Genomic DNA, 20,075 nt, shown 5'->3' with positions numbered 1-20,075 from the left:
TTTCTCATATTCAAGGTCGTCTAATGCAGAGCTCTCACGGCGGTGAAGGTGGTGACACTCGCATGCTTATATTTCCTGCTCTATAAGACTAATACACTAAGCCGAGACGATTTACGGTGATTCAGTCTCCTCGAAACAGAGATTACCTCATCTAGCAGTTACAAAACCAAGTACAACACATTTATCTAGAAATAGATTTTCAACGTCCTCTTTCAGCAATGAGGGCTGGTTCTCAAGAACGTGAGTGCTCTGCTAAATGCATGAAAGTAGGTATGGAGAAAAGGGTTCTTTCATTAACACTTGGCATCGTACTAAAAGTTTCATCGCTTTGTTGTCTCTACGGATCTGTCGACTAAAAGGCGATAGATTAGATGGGTTACCGTTTTTAACAGAAACGTATAGAGGAATAATGAATCTTTATTAATGCTATGATTATATTGAGAGGATTTATAAATCAACTAATCGAATTTGAAGCTGAAGGTTTATCACATAAAAGTGTTCGTCGAGAAAAATATAAATGGTATAAAGTTCTTTTAAAGGAATGTTAGTGTGAACACATTAAATTCACAGTTTTGGTGAGAAACGATATATGCGTGACACCTAAGCGTTTTACTAAATAAAAGCTTCTCGTGAAGCCACGTCACCACGTCACATTCCTTGACTATAAACTTTTAAGGTAAGTTTTAAAAATGCTCCTCCTTTAATATATAAGGGATTTTTAAATTTTCAGCCAATTTATTGGTCGTTCCGCTTGTTTGTTTGTTTGAATTTTTGTATGATTGGCAATCTTTTCTCCAAAATCGAATGGGAAGAAGAGCAAATAATTTACTTAATCTTCACGCTTTCCATTTATTACACTGTTATTTTGGACTGCCATTTTACTATTTCAATACCTCTTTCACCACTCTATATTATTCATTCAGTCTCTTGAACTTTTTTTTTACATTATTCAAGTTTTATAAAATAATCAGAACCACTATATCTAGGCTTCCTAGATCAATCAGATAATCAATTGGACTAATCTTATTCGTAGTGTTCTCAGAACTCTTTCACTACAAGAAAACGTTTCCGTAACGACGAAACATTACGAGGAAAATATTTCCTCGTAAACTTACAAGTAGTTTACAAGGAAAATTACAATGAAAACGTTTCGTCGTAAATACCTTGTAAATTTACGACGAAAGTACGTGGCAAACAATATTCGTCGTAAATTTACGAGGATATTACGACGACACATGTTACCGTTATTTATTGGTGAAAACGTGTATTGAATGCACTTTGAATTGCCTAATTTCGTTGTAAACTCGTTGTAAAACAGATGTAAGAGAGATGTAAAACCCTAGTAAAATATTCCTAGTAAAATCCTTGTTATACTTCACCTACCAAACTCGAAAATTTTTCTATATATATGTCATTTCTCACAACTCACTCTCTCACAACTCACAGGCGAAAACAAAGAAAAAAAAATCTCAGGAAAAAAAAATTTCCAAAAAAAAATTCCACAAAAATTCCCCAAAATTTTTTTTAAAAAAAAAAAATTCCCCCAAAAATATCCAAAAATAAATGGCTGATGGCGATAATATTTACGAGTTACGGAGTTGGATGTATTCCCATAAATATTCGAAAGGGAGAGTGACGAACGCATTTCTGAGCGGGCTAGAGATATTCATGTACCACGCGAGCTTTACACCCCTCACGCAGGAAAGCGGTAAGATGTTCTGCCCTTGTCGGAAATGCAAAAATTCAAAATTTGCACGTAGTGAAACTGTATGGAAGCATTTAGTAAACCAGAGATTTACACCACAATATTATATTTGGTATCAACACGGAGAGGGTTATGGTGGAAATGAAACTAGTAGTAATAATAATAATTTTGTGGATGCTGGTAATAATGAAGAACCGAATCATTTGCATAATGATTATAATTACCATCAAGAGGAGCAGATGGTAAATCATGATAGGGTTCAAGATATGATTAATGATGCATTTTTAGAAACAACTACAACAATAGCTGGTGGAACTGGAAATGTAGAAGAACCTAATTTGGATGCAAACAAGTTTTATGAAATGCTAGATGTTGCAAATCAACCAATCTACACTGGTTGTAGAGAAAGTCTCTCTAAATTGTCTCTAGTAGCTAGGATGATGAATATTAAAACGGATCATAATTTACTTGAAAATTGCATGGATGCATGGGCGGAGTTGTTTAAAGAGTATTTGCCAGAAGACAACGTGTCTACTGAATCTTATTATGAGATTCAGAAATTGGTTTATAGTCTTGGGTTGCCTTCGGAAATGATAGATGTTTGCATCGACAACTGCATGATCTACTGGAATGATGATGAGAAGCTAGAAGAGTTTCGATTCTGCAAGAAACCACGATTCAAACAGCAAGGACGTGGGAGGAATAGGGTACCATACCAAAGGATGTGGCACCTACCAATTACAGACAGGTTGAAAAGGTTATATCAATCTGAGAGGACTGCTGCATCGATGAGGTGGCATGCCGAACATGTCCAGAGGGATGGCGAGGTCGCTCATCCATCAGATGCAAGAGCGTGGAAACATTTCAACAAGGTGCACCCAGATTTCAGTAGAAATATTCGGAATGTCTATCTTGGGTTACGCACCGATGGATTTAGTCCATTCGGAATGTCTGGGAGAAAATATTCTTTGTGACCAGTCGTTCTTACGCCGTTTAATCTGCCGCCGGAAATGTGCATGGAACAAGAATTTATATTCTTAACCATATTAATCCCTGGGACGAAGCATCCAAAACGGTCGCTAGATGTTTTTCTTCAAGCATTGCAACAAGAGCTAAAGGAGTTGTGGTCAGACGGGGTGAGGGCGTATGATTGTTCGTTGAAAAACAATTTTACAATGCGAGCAGTTCTGCTGTGGACGATAAGTGACTTTTCTGCTTATGGGATGTTGTCTGGTTGGACAACACATGGAAGATTATCTTGTCCATATTGTCTTGGATTGACAGATGCTTTTCAACTGAAGAATGGTAGGAAGAGTTGTTGGTTTGATTGTCATCGTCGCTTTCTCCCCATTTATCATCCGTACAGAAGAAATAAGACATTGTTTAGGTACAAAAGAGTTGTCAGAGACAGTCCTCCTCCATATCTCACCGGCCAACAGATCGAAGCGGACATTGATTATTTCAGAACTCAGGAAACAGTTAAGTGTGGAGGAAACTGGCATGATCCTGTAAATATGCTTGATGGGTATGGTGTGGCGTATAATTGGCATAAGAAGAGTATATTTTGGGAGCTGCCTTACTAGAAGGATCTCCTTTTACGTCACAACCTGGATGTGATGCATATTGAGAAGAACTTTTTTGACAACATCATGAATACAATACTAAACGTCCATGGGAAGACAAAAGATAATAAGAAGTCAAGGATGGACTTACCGGATATTTCCTCAAGAAGTGAGTTACATATCAAGAGCAATGGCAACGTTCATGTTCCTATCTTTCGGTTGTCATTAGAAGCCAAAACAATTTTGTTTGACTGGGTTGCATCAGAAGTTAAGTTCCCTGATGGTTATGTTACTAATATGTCAAGATGTGTTGAACGAGGTCAAAAGTTCTCAGGAATGAAAAGTCATGATTGTCATGTGTTTATGCAACGACTACTTCTATTTGCTTTTGCTGAGCTCCTTCCAACAAATGTACATGAAACAATTGCAGGTAAATATTTATTTATAATATATGTACATATTTTATGAAATGTTATTAATTTGGTTGCTTTTGCAATATACAGCCATCAGTGCATTCTTCAGAGATCTTAGCACACATACGTTCAAGGAAGAAGTTATCGAACAACTTCATGAGAACATTCCGATCATATTGTGTAATCTGGAGAAGATATTTCCACCATCATTTTTTGACGTCATGGAGCATCTAGTTTTCCACCTCCCGTATGAAGCATTGCTTCGTGGGCCTGTTCATAACGGATGGATGTATCCGTTTGAGCGTTCCATGAAACATTTGAAGGGAAAAGCAAGAAATCTTGCAAAGGTCGAAGGTTCAATAGTTGCTGGGAGTTTGACAACAGAAACATCTAACTTCACATCATACTACTTTGCTCTAACTGTTCGTACGAGAAAAAGAGTTTCTAGATGATAAGATGATGGAGGAGCATATGCAGTTGATGGTGTTCCTGACATTTTCTGTCAAATTGGACGGTTTGGTGGTAAACTGAAAGAAGTATGGTGGTCATGTGAAGAAGATAAGCATAGTATCCACACTTATATTTTGCTCAACTGCGAGGATGCAATAATTCGTTCCTTTGAGAGGTAAATATTCTTATGAATGTTAATTATATGAAAAATGTTAATTATATATGCTCTAATGCATTCATTTTATTTGCAGCATGTTTGTATCTCAAGTTGAAGAAGCAATACCAGGAATATCCTCAACTGAGGTTGACGCACGGAAAGATAAACATTTTGTCAAGTGGTTAAAATCACAGGTATATATATATATATATATATATATATATATATATATATATATATATATATATATATATATATATATATATATATATATCTCATTTAAGCATTGATGTTATAAGATAATTTTAACGGTGATGCTTTTTGTAGGTTGAGTATGACGATTCATATTACCCCGTATGGTTTCACGATTTGGTCCAAGGTCCAGTAGCAAAGGTCACCACATCACCTATGTATTTCACACGAGGTTCTACCTTTCACACATACGAGTATGGGAGACATCGGGCAACAAGTAACTACGAAATATGTGTGAAAGGCGAAACAGACTTGTATGGGATCTTGCAGGAGATTATTGAAGTCGAAATTCTGGGGTTATTGAAGCTAAAATGTGTCCTCTTCAAATGTGAATGGTTCGACCCCGTTGTGAACCGAGGTGTTCGGGTTAACAAATTTGGTGTTGTGGATGTAAATTCTGGGAGAAGATACAACAAGTTCGAGCCTTTCATCCTAGCTTCTCAAGCGGAGCATGTTAGCTTCCTTCCATACCCTCGCCTTCGCAGTTCTGGGATAAACTGGTTAGCTGTTATAAAAATTACACCTCGTGGACGAATTGTTGCTGGAGAAGAACCACCTTTGCAAGAAGAAGACGCTTTCAATGAAGTCGATGTGCCTGATCAACAACTTAATGAAATCCTTATGATCGATCCAGAAAACCAACAATATGAAGATCTTCCCGAAGATGTGACAGAAGAAGCACATGAAGACGAGTTTGATGGAAGCGACGATGATCATTGTATTGATCTTGATGAGAACGAAAACGATTCAGAATGATGTAATCTATGTAATAAATGTTGTTTTTCTTTTTCATTGTCGCATTTTAATGTATGTGTATCAAAAAGTTGTTTTATAAAATATGTTTTTTAAAATAATAATAATAATAATTTGGAGTTGATGGTTTAAGTTGGATAAAGAGGAAGAAGATGTAAAGAAAAAGAGATGATGTTACAAGATAAGTAACTTTGGGGTTTAGGTTTTCTGGTTTCGGGGTTTAGGGTTAAGACTCGTAAAGTCGTCGTAATTAAACAAAAACACGGGCCTGGTAAATTCATCGTAACCTGGTCAACGTAAATTCGTCGTAAACATGGTCCACGTAAATTCGTCGTAATCTTAAAAACACGGGCCTGGTAAATTCATCATAAATGAAAAAACGCGGGCCTAGTAATTTCGTCGTAAATGAAAAAACGTGGGCCTGGTAACTTCGTCGTAACTTTACGACGACTTAACGAGGAATGCCTTTTCTTATATATAGGCGACGCCTCAGAACGAGCTTTGCTCGTTCATTCCTCCCAAATCCCTCTCCACTCCTCTTAAGGAAACCTCTCCCTCTCTCTAATTTTTTTTTAAAAAACATTGTTTAGTTTTAGGTGGTTAGTATAGGTAATTACCTTAAGTTAAGGTAACCTCTCCCTCTCTCTAATTTTTTTTAAAAAAAATTGTTTAGTTTTAGGTGTAGGTAATTAGTTTAAGTCGTTATTATATGTAATTAGTTTAAGTGGTTAGTATAGGTAATTAGTTTAGGTGATTAGTTAGGTATCGGAATAATATTTTTTAATTATGTCGTTTTTGATAAAACTAACTGTATTTTTTTATAAAATTTAGATGGGTCCTAGAAAAAAGCCAGCAGCACCTACTTACTCTCAGATGTTTCATGATGGTACCGGGACATCTTCTTCCGGTCCATCATCTTCCGAGGCAGTTCCGGACTCTCAGACATCCCAGAGAGTTTCTTGGGGTCCTCTTCCTCCTGCACCTCATATGCCTCCACCTCATATGCCTCCACCTCCTCCTCCTCCAGCCGTTGCACCTTAGCATGTCCCAGCAGGTGCAGTTCATCCAGATTTGTGTGTGCCTCCATCTGCTCCATACGCGAGATATACAGTGGAGGATTTGCTCGCCCAGGCTGGACGAGAGGGCTTGGATGTTCTGGATCCCGATAGACCACCGGGAACTTATTGGTAAGTTATTATTTTTTAGTACATTAAATTTTAAAAATTTTCTTCTAACAATTAGGTTCTCTTTTCAGGTTTGGGGCCAACAACCATGTTGGCCGGAGCGTGTCGGAGACGATCAAGGGCTACTACGACGGAGCCTACCCGAATTGGAGCAAGACTCTAGAGCACGTTAAGACGACTTGGTTTAAATGTTTTGCGGTAAATTTTTTTTTAACATCTAATTAAATATTTATTTTAATTCTTTTAAAATGTTGTTTGGTTCAGCAAAGGTGGCACTGGTCCTTGGAAATCACCGACAGGGTGAAGCAGGAATTCATTGCAAAGGCAAAGACCCGCATTTGCATTACTGTCTCCGATTGGAAGGACAAGTGGGAGATCTACGGTTATGAGGGAAAGCCCACCGAGCTCACGAAGGATGTATGGGATGATCTCATCGCCTTTTGGAAGCTACCCTCTTCGATCTGTAAGGCGAACTTGTGCTCCGCTTCCCGAAGAACGAAGTACAAAGATGGTCATTTTCCCATGGTTCACAGAACCGGACAAAAGCCTCACGCCGGAATCCGTCTAGAAGCTGTAAGTTTGTTTCTAATATTTAGTTTGAATTCTTTAATTAATTTTATTTAATTTTTTTTGTAGTATGAGAAGACGGGAGTTTTACCTTCGCTGTCTGATCTATTCAAGATGACGCACGTCACATCAGACGGGATTTTTGTGGATCCGGCATCCGAGAAACTCTTCAACGCAGTGGGTTCTCGGGTTGAAGAGTGGGAGACGCAATTAACCCAGCAGTCTCCCGATGGATTACCCGTCAAACTGACGACCGAAGAGGTCGACAGGACCTTCGTAGAGGTAAAACTTTATAATTTTATTTAAATAAATTTAACTATTTAATAAATTTTAACTATATTAATATGTTTTTATAGGTGGCTCCTAGAAAAAATGGACAGATAGTGGGCATAGGTTCTGTTAACAAAGTTGCTAAGGCAACTTCGTCAATGCGTCGAGACGGGATGAAGAGAACTCTCATTTGAGAGCTCGGATAGATAGCCAGCAGGATCGTTTAGACTCTTTTGAAGATCTGTTGGATGTGATGGCGGTGGGAAATCCGACTATGAAGAGAGCATTAAATGAGAGGCGAGCAGCTTTCGGGATGCCGATACGGAATCCCGAAGATGCCTATCCAGACCGTTCTCAACCGAGCACCGCCATCGAATACTTCGATAATATGTAGTAGCTTTTTTATTTATTTCCTTTTGTATTATAAATTTAAATATTATGTTATGACTTTTAAATAGTTTTTAAATATATGATTTAATTTTCATATTTCATTTTATATTTAAAATTTTTAAAATTTCGAATATTAAATAATATTTTTAAATATAATATTAAATGGTAAGAAACTATGTAAATTCATTGTAAACTTTACATGGATTTTACAACGAAATCCTCGTAACATCATCGTAAGGTTTACGTGGAGCTTACATAGGCAGTGTTGTAAAATCCTCGTAAAGATTACATGGAGTTTACATCGAAATAACACAAGTACTTTACAAGGAAATATTACGTCTCGTTTACGACGAAATGTTTCTTTCCGTTTTACGAGGAAAACTTTCTTCGTAAACGTTACCACGTTTTTACGACGAAACCTCCGTTACGACAGACGTTTAACAACGAAACGGTTTTCGATGTTAATTCGTCGTAAAAGGGGTTTTACGACGAATTAATAAGGAATATTGCCTTCGTTAAAAATATGTCTTCTTGTAGTATTTTTTTTTTGTGGGTTTATTTTCGTCATTCAGTGTTTGTTAGCAAATCTGTCTTCATTTGAATTTTATTTATATGAATGCCAAGATTTTGATAGTTTATTTTCTTTTCCGGTGGAAGAACAAGAAATCCCCATAAGCAAAACGTTAAGCGTCTGAACAAAACGTTAAGCGTCTGAACAAAAAAAAAACTAAAGCCTCTACCAAATCAGTACTACATAAAAATAATCTAATTAGGCTTCTTCGTGTGGCCGAACAATGATGGTTGCAGGTCGAACCATTATGTTATTTTGTAGATTACCAGATTTATAACTCTGTTTTATATAATGTATTATAAAAAACTACAAGGTGGTAACAATGCGTTTTAGTGGATACTCCGCACCTTGCGCGGGATAAACATTATATATATAAATTATTTTATGTATATGTTCTTACATATTATGAAATAATAAATATATATTGAATAATTAAAAGTAAGTAATACTTTATATAATTAAATTGGTGCGAATGTATAAATCAATTTTATTAATCCAAACAATTTTTTTAAAAATTTGATATGATATGTAATTAAATTTAAATGATATTAACATACATAGTATATTTTTAATATTAATGTCTATTAAATGATGTTTTCTACTCATATGTTTTTTTATCATGTGTATCTTTAATAACAAAAACTTTAAATTACTGATAACAAAATTTTCATTGTGGGATTAATAATTTTAGTAATTAATAAATTTTAAAAAATTTATCAATGTTAGTTCAAAACTTTTATCAAAAAAACTATTCAAAGTAAATTTTAAAACTAAAATATTTATTTATTCAATATGGTTTATAGTTTAATTGAGAATGATATATATATACATATATATTTTAAATCTTAATGATTAATTAAATTAGACTTTTACTTATATGATTTTGTAATCATTTGTATTTTGTCATAACAAAAATTTTAAACCATGGATCGCAAAATTTGAATGTGAGACTTTTAACAGTTTTAGTAATTTATAGTCGTTTTTTAGAATTCAAAATATAACATATACAGGAAAATCTAAATTTTTATAATATGGTTATTGTGATTTTTTAAAATTATTTTAATAGTTTAAAATTAAACAAATTTGATAGAAGATACATTTTTTTATGAGATCTTTATTATTCAAAATCATTAATTGTCATATATACTTTAGCCACATTAGGCAATTCAGTAATATTTATTTAAGAAAATAATAAATGACATTAATAATGAATTTATGGTTAGTTTAATAAAAAGCTTATAATATAATTAGATGGACCAACATATTTCTCTAATAATTCTAAGAATCATCCTAGTGATGATACGTGTCTACAAAAAGAATTCGTAATGTTTCACGAATAATATATAAGGGATTAGTGTGTTGGTGCAAGGTAAAAACAGGTAATCTTCCTCGCCTCCCTGGGTTGGTCGCCTTTCGGTTTATCTCCTGTCTCCTCTCACGTGTTTGAACGGAGCAATATAATGAAATCCGTGTTTCACTTTCAACCCCAATAAAGCTCGACATTGGTGCTTTCCTCTTTCTATTTCTCTGTTCATTGTGTAACTCTCTTCATAGGATGTATAGCTGCTTGATCAATGATTTAGTTTCTGTTTTACTTAATCTGGTCTTGTAGTTTCATCTTGGTTTTGGGGATTGTTTTTTAACTTGCCGGCTTTGGATTCCAGGGTTTGTCTGGCTTTTGTTTCTGGGAGTTGTTAAACTCACCGGCCTTTGTTGTTAATTTCTTATAAGCTATGGTTTGTATTCGATCTATCTATATAACTTTCAGTGAAATAAAAAGAAAGGATTTTTTTTTGTTTTTGAGAAAAAATAAAAAGAAGAAGAAAAAGAAAGAAATAAAAAGAAAGGATATTAGTGCAAACACACATGTTCAACTAGTGCCGCTAAGAGCATCTCCAATGTACACTTCTATAAATTTTTTCTAAAATAGAGATTTCTATTATAGAGTTGAAAATACTCTAATGTATGCTTTTATAATAGAGTTCATCTATTTTAGACGAAAATATAGAGGAAAATTACCTTTTACTTTTATATTCAGACGTGAAAATAACATATCTCTATATTTTTCTCTATAAATAGAAGAACTCTATTATAAATGCATACTTTGGAGCATTTTCACCTTTATAATAGAGTTTTTCTATTTTATGAGAAAATACAGAGATAGAAATAGGGGTGGGTTGGAGATGGTCTAAGATCAATTTTTTTAAAATAAATACTCCCAATTTATTAATTTTATGCAGTAATTTATTTTTCTATTGGTTGAAATATTGTTAGGTGTATAGGTAATTGTGTTTTTATATAGGAAATATATAAAATTAATTGTTTTCTTAATCTGTGTGCACAAGATCAAAATGACACTTAAAATGAAACAGAGGGAGTAGTAGTTTTGTTTATGACTGATTTACCGTTTAAAAACCAAACTAATTTTTAGAACACCGGTTTTTCGTCTAATTATCCCCTAGACTATATTTGCGAAGTGATTTTGCCACATGTCCTCTCTATAATCAATTTCACAAAAAAAATATGACATGGCTACTGAAATTGATGATTTATATTTTTGGCAAACTTATTAGAGTATGGTAATAATTCATATATTACATTTAATATTGATATTTCTTTTTGGTAAACTTTTTTATATATGGTAATAGCTCATACATCATCTATAAAATAAATATATTCATATATAACATTTCAAATTTCAAAATGTTATTATTTTTGTATAATAATACAATTTGTATTACTAAAGCTTTCAAAAATTTCTACAATTTTTTTAAAAATTAAATATCTAACCGTAAAATCATTAGTTTCTATTTTATAAATATTGTTTAGGCTTGTTTAGGCTAAATTTTGATAATTATACAATTTTTATTAGTTTTATGCAAATTGATTTAATATATATCAAATCTATATTAAATATTAGTAAGAAAATAATAAAATATATAATATTTAATAAATTTATTTTTAAATATACATTAGATTTAAAAAATTCCTTACTGCACATGGTGCAGGAAAACACCTAGTAGCTCTTTAAATGAAACATTCGACTTAATCAATTTGCCGTCACTATTCATATTCCTAAAGAAAGTAAGAATATTCCTTTTAGTGTTAGAGAATGTACAACGCGGGATTTAAGCTAATTCTTAACGTTAATCCTTAGCGTTTTAAGATTAAAAAAACATTAAAAGTAACGATAAACCTAAGGATGAATCCTTAATTAAGGAGAAGAAGGACGAAGTCCGTAATGTGCTGGCGTTTTGTGATTGGCTCGGGTTAGGTTGTCTTTCGTGAGGGGAGAGAAAAAAACACGCGACCAAATTCATTTTCTCGAGTATCCGAAAAAAAAAATAGAGAGACGATAGAAAGGCGATTTGCGATCGTGATTGTCGAAGGTAAATCTGAGCTCTCTGTCTGTTCTTTTTCCTTCTGGGCTTGATGCATGTTGATTTCATCAGTTTTAAGGGTTCGATTGTGGGGTTTAAATAGATTTAGGGTTTGAAATCGGATTGGGGATTTCAATCGAATTAGGGTTTTCGTCTGGGTTTGCTATTTTCTTCTTTTGGACGTGATGGTTTGTTGTTATTGTCGCGATTAAAGGTTCGGGATTGAGCAAATGGGATTGGGGATTTAAATCGAATTAGGGTTTTCTTGTGGGTTTGCTATTTTCTTCTTTTCGATCCGCTTGTTTGTTGTTCTCGTCGCGATTAAAGGTTCTGGATTGAAATTTTATAATTAGTATTTAGGAAAAGATGAAGAATTAACCAAGCTACAAGGACTGATGGAGATGAAAAAGCAAATCTCAAAGCAAAGTTTGCTAGAGAGTTTGCTTGCAAAGTCGGAGCCACTCACTGAGATGGAATTAGCTCTGAAAATGAAACTGTTGTCTGAAATGTTGTCATGAGTGATGGTTTGTTAGCTTTAGTTATGTTTGCATTACAAGTTTGCAACTATTTTTTACTTTACTTACTCATCTCATATGCTTTGTTTCAGGTGAAGTACAAGACATGTGCCAGATGAAGACAAAAGATGGTGTCTCTTCCTTGTTCAGTCGCGGGTTTTAGGTCACGGGTTGTCTGTTTCTTTGTTGCTTTCTATTGCTTTTGTATTGCGCATGTGAACCAAGTCAGAGGTTCACGGGTTGTATGTTACTTTGTTGCTTTGTATTTCGAAGTTGTCTTTATAAGTCAGTGTGTAGTGTTGCATTTCTTGTACTCAGAACTTGAACCACGAGATGTTCTAAACATGTTATGAAATTTATTTCCTCTTATTCCACAGTTTGTAGTTGATTTTTTAACTTCTCAATATTTTGTTCATCTTCTTCCATTATTTCCTCTTCAATCTTCAGTTTACAAAGGTATTGGCCCCGAATAATTAACTAGAAGAAGAGAACATGCATATATAAAGATGTATAAACCTAATTAGTTATTTTTTTTTCCTCTTCTTCCATTCTTTCCTCTTCAATCTTCATCTTCTTATTACAACTATTCCTACTCTAAACATGATCCATAAACCTAATTAGTTTTTTTTTTAAAGGAAAGATTGCCAAATATGGCAGATGAAGTCGATCGAAGATTAATTGCGGCTTTGGATGAGGCTGCCGATGAATATTTTGAAGATACATACGACAACATCGTAAAGAACCAAACAAAGAAACAGAGGAAACGTGCATATGTCGAACGAAACCGTGAACACTACAAGAAAACATGCATTTCCCGACTGCAAAATCAGTAGCTAACAGTCGTAAAATGTACCGTTACGACTGATTTGTGACTGATACATGTAGTCATAAATCAACGTGTCACAAAAACTATCAGTCGTAAATCAGTCGCAATTTTACGACTGATTTGAGACTAATTTGCGATTAATGTTATTGGTCATAAATCCGTCGCAGTTCAGACGCCAAATTTTACGACTGAATTTGCGAGAACGGATTGTAGTCGTTATTTGGTCGCAATATTTAGTGACTAATTTACTACTACAGTTTTAGAATCACCGTTGCTAATTAGTCGCAAAACGAAAAATTAAAAACAAAAAAAAAATTAAAATTAAAATTAATAAATTTATTAAAATTTAAAATGATTTATATATATTAAACTGGTTTAAATTAAAACTGAGACAGATACATAATTACATAAATACAAAAAGAAAAACTAAATCAAAGACCAAAACTATTTGGTCAAGAAAATGAATCAAAACTTAAATCTAAGCCGCTGTTATTAGCATACGGGAGCTAACACTAAACCTAAATCTAAACCTAACATAAACTTCGTTTGTTTCTTCAGCCGCCACGCGAGCAAGGAACTTCGCGGACGTGAGGAGCCATTACGGAGCAGACGAGGAGAGGGGGCGTGATCGAGCAGAGGAGGAGAGGACGTGTCATGGAGCAGAGAAGAGGAATAGAAACGTCACGAGGAGGGAGGCATTGGAGGAGATGAGGCGGAGAGTAGGCTGTCGTCGTCGCTGTCGTGGGCTTCATGAGCTTCTCCGTAAGGTCGTCGGTTTGTCAGCGAAGAAGAATGATGAGTTAGATACAGAGGAAGATATCAGAGATGATGAGAGAGATGAGAGTGAAAGAGATTGTGAATTCTCGTGAGACAAAGAAAGAAGAAAAAAGAGATAAAGACGAGGAGATGAGATGAAGACACGTGTGAGGGAAGGGATGAAGAAACACGCATCGGATGGTTATAAAGGTGATCCGTGTGATGCTTTGTTCAACCAATAAGAAAAGAGGAGAGGGATTATTAACTAAAGTTTATTTTGTTTTAGTTTAATATTATATGGAGGACAATTTCTTTTAAAGAAAATGTATGTAGGAAATGTTACAGCGAAGTTTTAGAAAGGTTAAAGCAAACAATTTATTTTTATGATTTAAGGTTTAGACTTTAAAAATATAAAGTTTAGTGTTTATAGTTAATTAAAGGATATAAGGTTATGGTATAGGACTTAGATTAAATTTTGAAAACAAGTATATGATTTGAGATAAAATTTTGAAAGATTAAGTTTATAGTTTTATATTGAAGATTTGGAGTTTAAGTTTTGAGACAAAAAAATTTATAAGACAAATCTGTAAAATGTATATGTTTAATATTTGGTGTTTAGCTTTGAAAATGTTAGAGGAGTTTAGTTTTAAATTTGGAATATAGGGTTTACGTTTAGGTTAAGGGTTTTGTGTATACTAGTTATAGATTTAATATTTGAGGTTAATTATTGAAAATTTAATTTTAAAGATTAAATATTTATTTATAATATTTGGAGATTAATTTTTAGTTTAGTGTTTATGACATAAGGTATATATGAAGTTTATATTCATGATTATTTTATTATTATATCATTTTGAAAAAATATTTTAAGTTTAAGTTTAGTTTAGATAATAAGATTAAAAATATTAAGATCATATTTTTATATGTAGATTTAAATCTGGGGTTTAGGGTATAGATGCTAAAAACAGATTTTAGGTAATTAGCGACTAAACTGCGACTATTTACTATGTTCGGTAACTGTAGTCGCAAAACAGTCGCTATACCTCAAACATATTCTTAAATTTAGGGTATAGAGTAAGTAGTCGCAGAACAGTCGCTATTTTAATGACTATTTTGCGACTATAGATTCCGACCACAGTAAATAGTCGCTAATTAGTCATTAATTATAGCGACTGTTCTGCGACTGATTTACTTAGTCGCATATTAGCAACTGATTTGCGACTGACACGCATTAATAACAAAACTGTCGTGAAAAGATCGTAAAACAGTCGCAATATTTGGCGACTGCACAATCAATCGACGAAGAGGGCCATACCCGTCTATGGAATGACTACTTCAGTGAAAATCTGACATTTCTGCCTCATTTATTCAGACGCCGTTCCCGCATGAACAGGCCAGTATTCATGCGTATTGTCGATCGCCTCTCAGAAACTTTTCCATTCTTTTAACAAAGAAGAGATGTTGTCGGAATATTAGGTCTATCTCCACTACAAAAGTGTACGGCAGCTCTTCGTATGCTTGCTTATGGCTGTGCGGCTGACGCCGTTGACGAATATCTCCGACCTGGTGAAAGCACAGCACTTTCATGTTTAACCAATTTCACAGAAGGCGTAATACAGTTATTTGGAGATGAGTATCTACGAAGACCCATTCCAGAGGATCTTCAACGACTGCTCGATATTGGAGAGATACGCGGTTTTCCAGAGATGATAGGAAGCATCGACTGTATGCATTGGGAGTGGAAAAATTGCCCAACCGCTTGGAAAGGACAGCACACACGTGGATCAGGAAAGCCAACAATTGTCTTGGAGGCTGTAGCTTCACCAGATCTTTGGATATGACACGCTTTTTTTGGTCCTCCAGGTACCTTAAACGATATTAACGTCATCGATCGATCTCCTGTTTTTGATGACATTTTACAAAATCGAGCTCCAAGGGTACAGTGCGTGGTCAACGGACACCAGTATGGTTTGCCGTACTACCTCACAGACGGCATATATCCAAGACGGTCAACATTTATCCAATCTATCTCAAACCCTCAAAGTCCTGAAGCACAGTTATTTGCTAAAGTACAAGAATCAACCCGAAAAGATGTGGAGCGTGCTTTTGGAGTATTGCAAACTCGATTTGCAATAGTGAAAAACCCGGCTATTTTGTGGGACAAGACACAAATAGGGATGGTTATGCGAACATGTATCATACTGCACAATATGATAGTAGAAAATGAACGCAATGGATACTCTCTGTGTGATATATCAGAGTTTGAAGAAGGAGACTCGAGTAGAAGTTCAGAGGTGGATATGTCATATACTCGCAAGCCTTCATATCTACGTACTATGCTTGAAATACGTAGTCAAGTTCGTGAACCACATACACATGAACAATTGAAATATAATTTGATTCAAAATATTTGGAACAAGTTTGGTAATAATGGAAATGTTTAATTGTTGTATGTTTACATTTTGTCATTCAATAAATAAAAATTTTAAATTTTATTGTTTTACAAATTTATTAATTTTTTCCTAAGGATTCCATAACGGATAACACCATTGGAGCAACATTTGTGATTAGAGTCCTTAACTATTCAAAAAAATAATAATAATAATAATTAACTTTTATTAAGTACTCAATGGTGTTACCATTGGAGGTGCTCTTACACTTTAGATATATCTAAAAAAACAAATGTACTATGTTCGCAATACGTAAAGAGAACGTCACTGAGAGAATCTTAGAAGGTCCCCCCAACTGCAACTTCCCTCTATAAATTCCATATTCATTCTCTCACTCAAAAGAACATTTCTCAAAAAGTAAAACATATATCACTCTCTTTTAGTCTCCTCCACTCTTCAAAAGCTTATATCAATACCATCCTCTCCTCTCCATACAACAATGGACTCTCATTCTTGCCACCAAACCAAACAGATTATCCTCGTACACGGTCCCATCATCATTGGAGCCGGTCCTTCCGGTCTTGCAACGTCTGCATGTCTCTCTAGCCGTGGAGTCCCCTCTTTGATCCTAGAACGTTCCGATTCAATAGCATCTCTATGGAAATCCAAAACCTACGACCGACTCAAACTCCATCTCCCTAAACACTATTGTAGATTACCACTCTTGGACTTCCCTGAAAACTTCCCAAAATACCCTTCTAAAAACGAGTTCTTGGACTACCTTGAGTCATACGCTTCGCATTTTGGCATCGTCCCTAGGTTCAATGAGAACGTCCAAAACGCTTCTTACGATTCCTCCTCCGGTTTATGGAGAGTAAAGACTCTAAGTGGCGCAGAGTATCTCTCCAAATGGCTTGTCGTTGCGAGCGGTGAGAACGCAGACGCTTACGCCCCGGAGGTTCCGGGGATAGTGAAGTTCTCCGGTGGGAGAATTATTCACGCAAGTGAATACAAAAGCGGTGAAGAGTTCCGACAACAGAAAGTTTTAGTTGTCGGATGTGGAAACTCCGGCATGGAGATTAGTTTGGATCTTGTTCGACATAACGCTTCTCCTCATCTTGTTGTCCGAAACACAGTAAGTGATCAAAACATATTTACTTTCATTTTGGTATAATACATGAATTATTAATGTTAGTACTTTTTAATGTAGGTTCATGTGTTGCCAAGGGAGATACTTGGGCTGTCAACATTTGGAATTGGGATGACACTTCTCAAATGTTTACCATTGAGGTTTGTTGATAAGTTCTTGTTACTGATGGCTAATCTGTCGTTTGGAAACACCGACCGGTTAGGTCTACGCAGACCAAAAACCGGTCCGCTTGAGCTAAAGAATGTCACCGGAAAAACTCCGGTTCTTGACGTCGGAGCTATGACTCTCATCAGATCTGGCAAGATTCAGGTGGGTTTAACCACATCTGCCTTTATTTAATTTATTGAAATAAGACTTCCTTCTGAAGATTTTACTTCTGTTTTATTTTAATCGTGATAGTTTTGCGTGGCCTGAGGCCCTGAGTAAGTAACCTTTTAGTTATTTATTTATAACTCTGCAGTGCCCACGAAATAATAGTGAGTTAGCTCACTTTCTAAAAGAAATGTGTTAATGTGGAAACTACAGATGTTTTAATGTTCTAAAGAATCTTTGTTTGATTTAGCAAAAAAAAAAAAAAAGAATCTTTGTTTGTTTTGTTGAAAAAGTTTTCTTCTTCTTCAGAAAAAGTTAGTTTTTGTTTTGTTGTACTATTTTCTGTATATGCTTCCGTGAATCGTTTTTACGTTGTCATGATTACATCAATTTTGTTTCTGAGGTCGAGCTAATCGTTTTATTACTATTAAAATGCAGATAATGGAAGGTGTAAAGGAAATTACAAAAAAGGGAGCAAAGTTTATGGATGGTCAAGAAAAGGAATTTGACTCTATCATATTTGCCACTGGTTACAAAAGTAACGTGCCTACTTGGCTTCAGGTAAGCTTAACATCTATAATTCCCACTCATCTAAAAATTATTTAGAAACAATCATAAACAATGCCTCCCTTTATTCAATTAGGGAAGTGATTTTTTCACGAAGGAAGGGATGCCGAAAACGCCGTTTCCAAACAGCTGGAGAGGAGGGAAAGGGTTGTACACTGTTGGGTTTACGAGGAGAGGACTCCTTGGAACGGCGTCTGACGCGGTTAAGATTGCTGGCGAAATAGCTGACCAGTGGAGAGATATAAAGGGGGCCACCAAGAATTTGTGCAGCTCTCGTTTTGTTATTATCTCTAAATCCTAATTTGTGTTTTGAAAACGAAAAACAAATCACTACCTAATTTTGCATGTTGTAAATTGAAGAAATAAACTTGTATAGATGCGGTTATCTAGATTAGTTAATAACGTTTTGACTGTCATTTAAAATTGCTAAAACAAAATACTGTACTCTAGGAACGGTTAAAACTTAAAAGTGTGTATTCAGTTTAAAATGATTTAATTTTAATGAGTTTTAGATGAGTTTAGTTGATTTGAAAATTTAGCATAATTTTGTTTGAACCACTATTTAAAACTATGAAATTATATTTTTGATATTTGTAACTAAGAAATGCTAGTAAAACATTACAATAGATTATAAAGTAATCTATCAAATAGCAAATTCAATAAATTTTTTTTTAATTTTTAAAAGTCCTGTTTGTTTCATTCTCGCGGCGGTTGCGACCAGCGACTGAAATTTCTTCATTGTTTTTATTTTTAATGGTTGCTCGGAGGGAGGAGGAGAGACGCAGCGATCAAAAATACACGGATTTGGCAAATTCCGTTGACGCCAAAAATAACAGCTGACCAATTACCTTCATTCTCTCTCCTCTGCGTCTTTCCTCTGCGTCTCTCCTCTGCGTTTAAAAACTGATTCCGTTCAATTTTCTTCCCTTTTTTTTTAGAATTGACGTCGCAGCCGCTGGTCGCGCGTTAATGAAAAGAACGGGGCTAAATATGTTTGAAGAATAGTGAATTTGTCAATTTATGAATCACTTCCAACTGATTAAGCTCTCTTAGTATCTACATCTACTTAAGTAATCTACTTAAGTTAGTTCATGTCACGCCATTGTCGATTCTGTAAACAGTTTCAATCATATTAAAAAATATTTATATTGCTTTGCTATTTGAGAAGGTTATAAGAAAGGCTCTGGTCCGAAAGGGTGTGGGTTCATATGCCACGGCTGTCAGTCGAACACACCATTTTAGTTTTAGAAAAAAAAGGTTATAAATTCATTATTCCCACGAGATATTAATGTCAAATGGAAATACTTAGTGGGTAATATTGAATGTGTCACATCTACGTAAGAGAGACAAATGAATATGTGAATATGTAACGAAGTGTGTATGTAAAGAGAGAAGCAAACGCAAGGAAGAGGAAGGAGGTGGGCACTGATTTGTCACTGAGATGAGAATTGAGATAGAGAGATCTGACACTCTTCTGCGACCACCGCATGGACTATCTCTTTCTACGAAATTGATCCATCGCTCTCTCTTTCTCTGCCGTCATGAGAGAACACATACATTGATACATATACCACATGCGCATTTTTCTAATAAGTGATAACTCTCTTTTAAGGGTTTTGTTTTAGTCATTTTACCCAAAATACAATACAACTTCATATAATGGGTTATTGCATCCCAATCTGAATGGATTATTGGAATAATGCGTTTGTTTTGTTTACGTGTATAAATTTTTGTATAGTCAGGGCTTTAAAATATCTGTTTATTTGAGACACGACCTTTTTCACTATCGGAGTAATGGCTTCGCGCAAGCTATTTCCTAGAAGCACATTATTGCACAGTACAACCACGTCTGGAAAATCAAATATCACTACAAGAAAACAGCGGTATTCTGACGGACATTCCGAC

General features: G+C 34.9%; 1 protein-coding gene across 1 annotated transcript; it reads left to right on the top strand.

Moving 5' to 3' along the window:
* Positions 1–16,640: 16,640 nt before the first annotated feature.
* LOC106334045 (probable indole-3-pyruvate monooxygenase YUCCA1) lies at positions 16,641–18,471 on the top strand. Its single transcript, XM_013772408.1, has 4 exons — positions 16,641–17,276; positions 17,352–17,600; positions 18,042–18,164; positions 18,247–18,471. The coding sequence occupies exons 1-4, from the start codon at positions 16,641–16,643 to the stop codon at positions 18,469–18,471; spliced, it is 1,233 nt and encodes a 410-aa protein (XP_013627862.1).
* The last annotated feature ends 1,604 nt before the right edge of the window (positions 18,472–20,075 follow it).

Source organism: Brassica oleracea, chromosome C3 (genome assembly GCF_000695525.1).
Source record: "Brassica oleracea var. oleracea cultivar TO1000 chromosome C3, BOL, whole genome shotgun sequence".
Lineage (NCBI taxonomy): Eukaryota > Viridiplantae > Streptophyta > Magnoliopsida > Brassicales > Brassicaceae > Brassica > Brassica oleracea.
Note: the sequence above shows the minus strand (reverse complement) of the source record. Positions and strands in the feature narration are given on the sequence as shown.

Coding starts and splice junctions, on each gene's coding strand:
- LOC106334045 (XM_013772408.1), top strand. CDS start 16,641: ATGGACTCTCATTCTTGCCACCAAACCAAACAGATTATCCTCGTACAC. Junction 17,601..18,041: donor TCAGATCTGGCAAGATTCAG/GTGGGTTTAACC, acceptor ATTAAAATGCAG/ATAATGGAAGGTGTAAAGGA. Junction 18,165..18,246: donor ACGTGCCTACTTGGCTTCAG/GTAAGCTTAACA, acceptor TTATTCAATTAG/GGAAGTGATTTTTTCACGAA.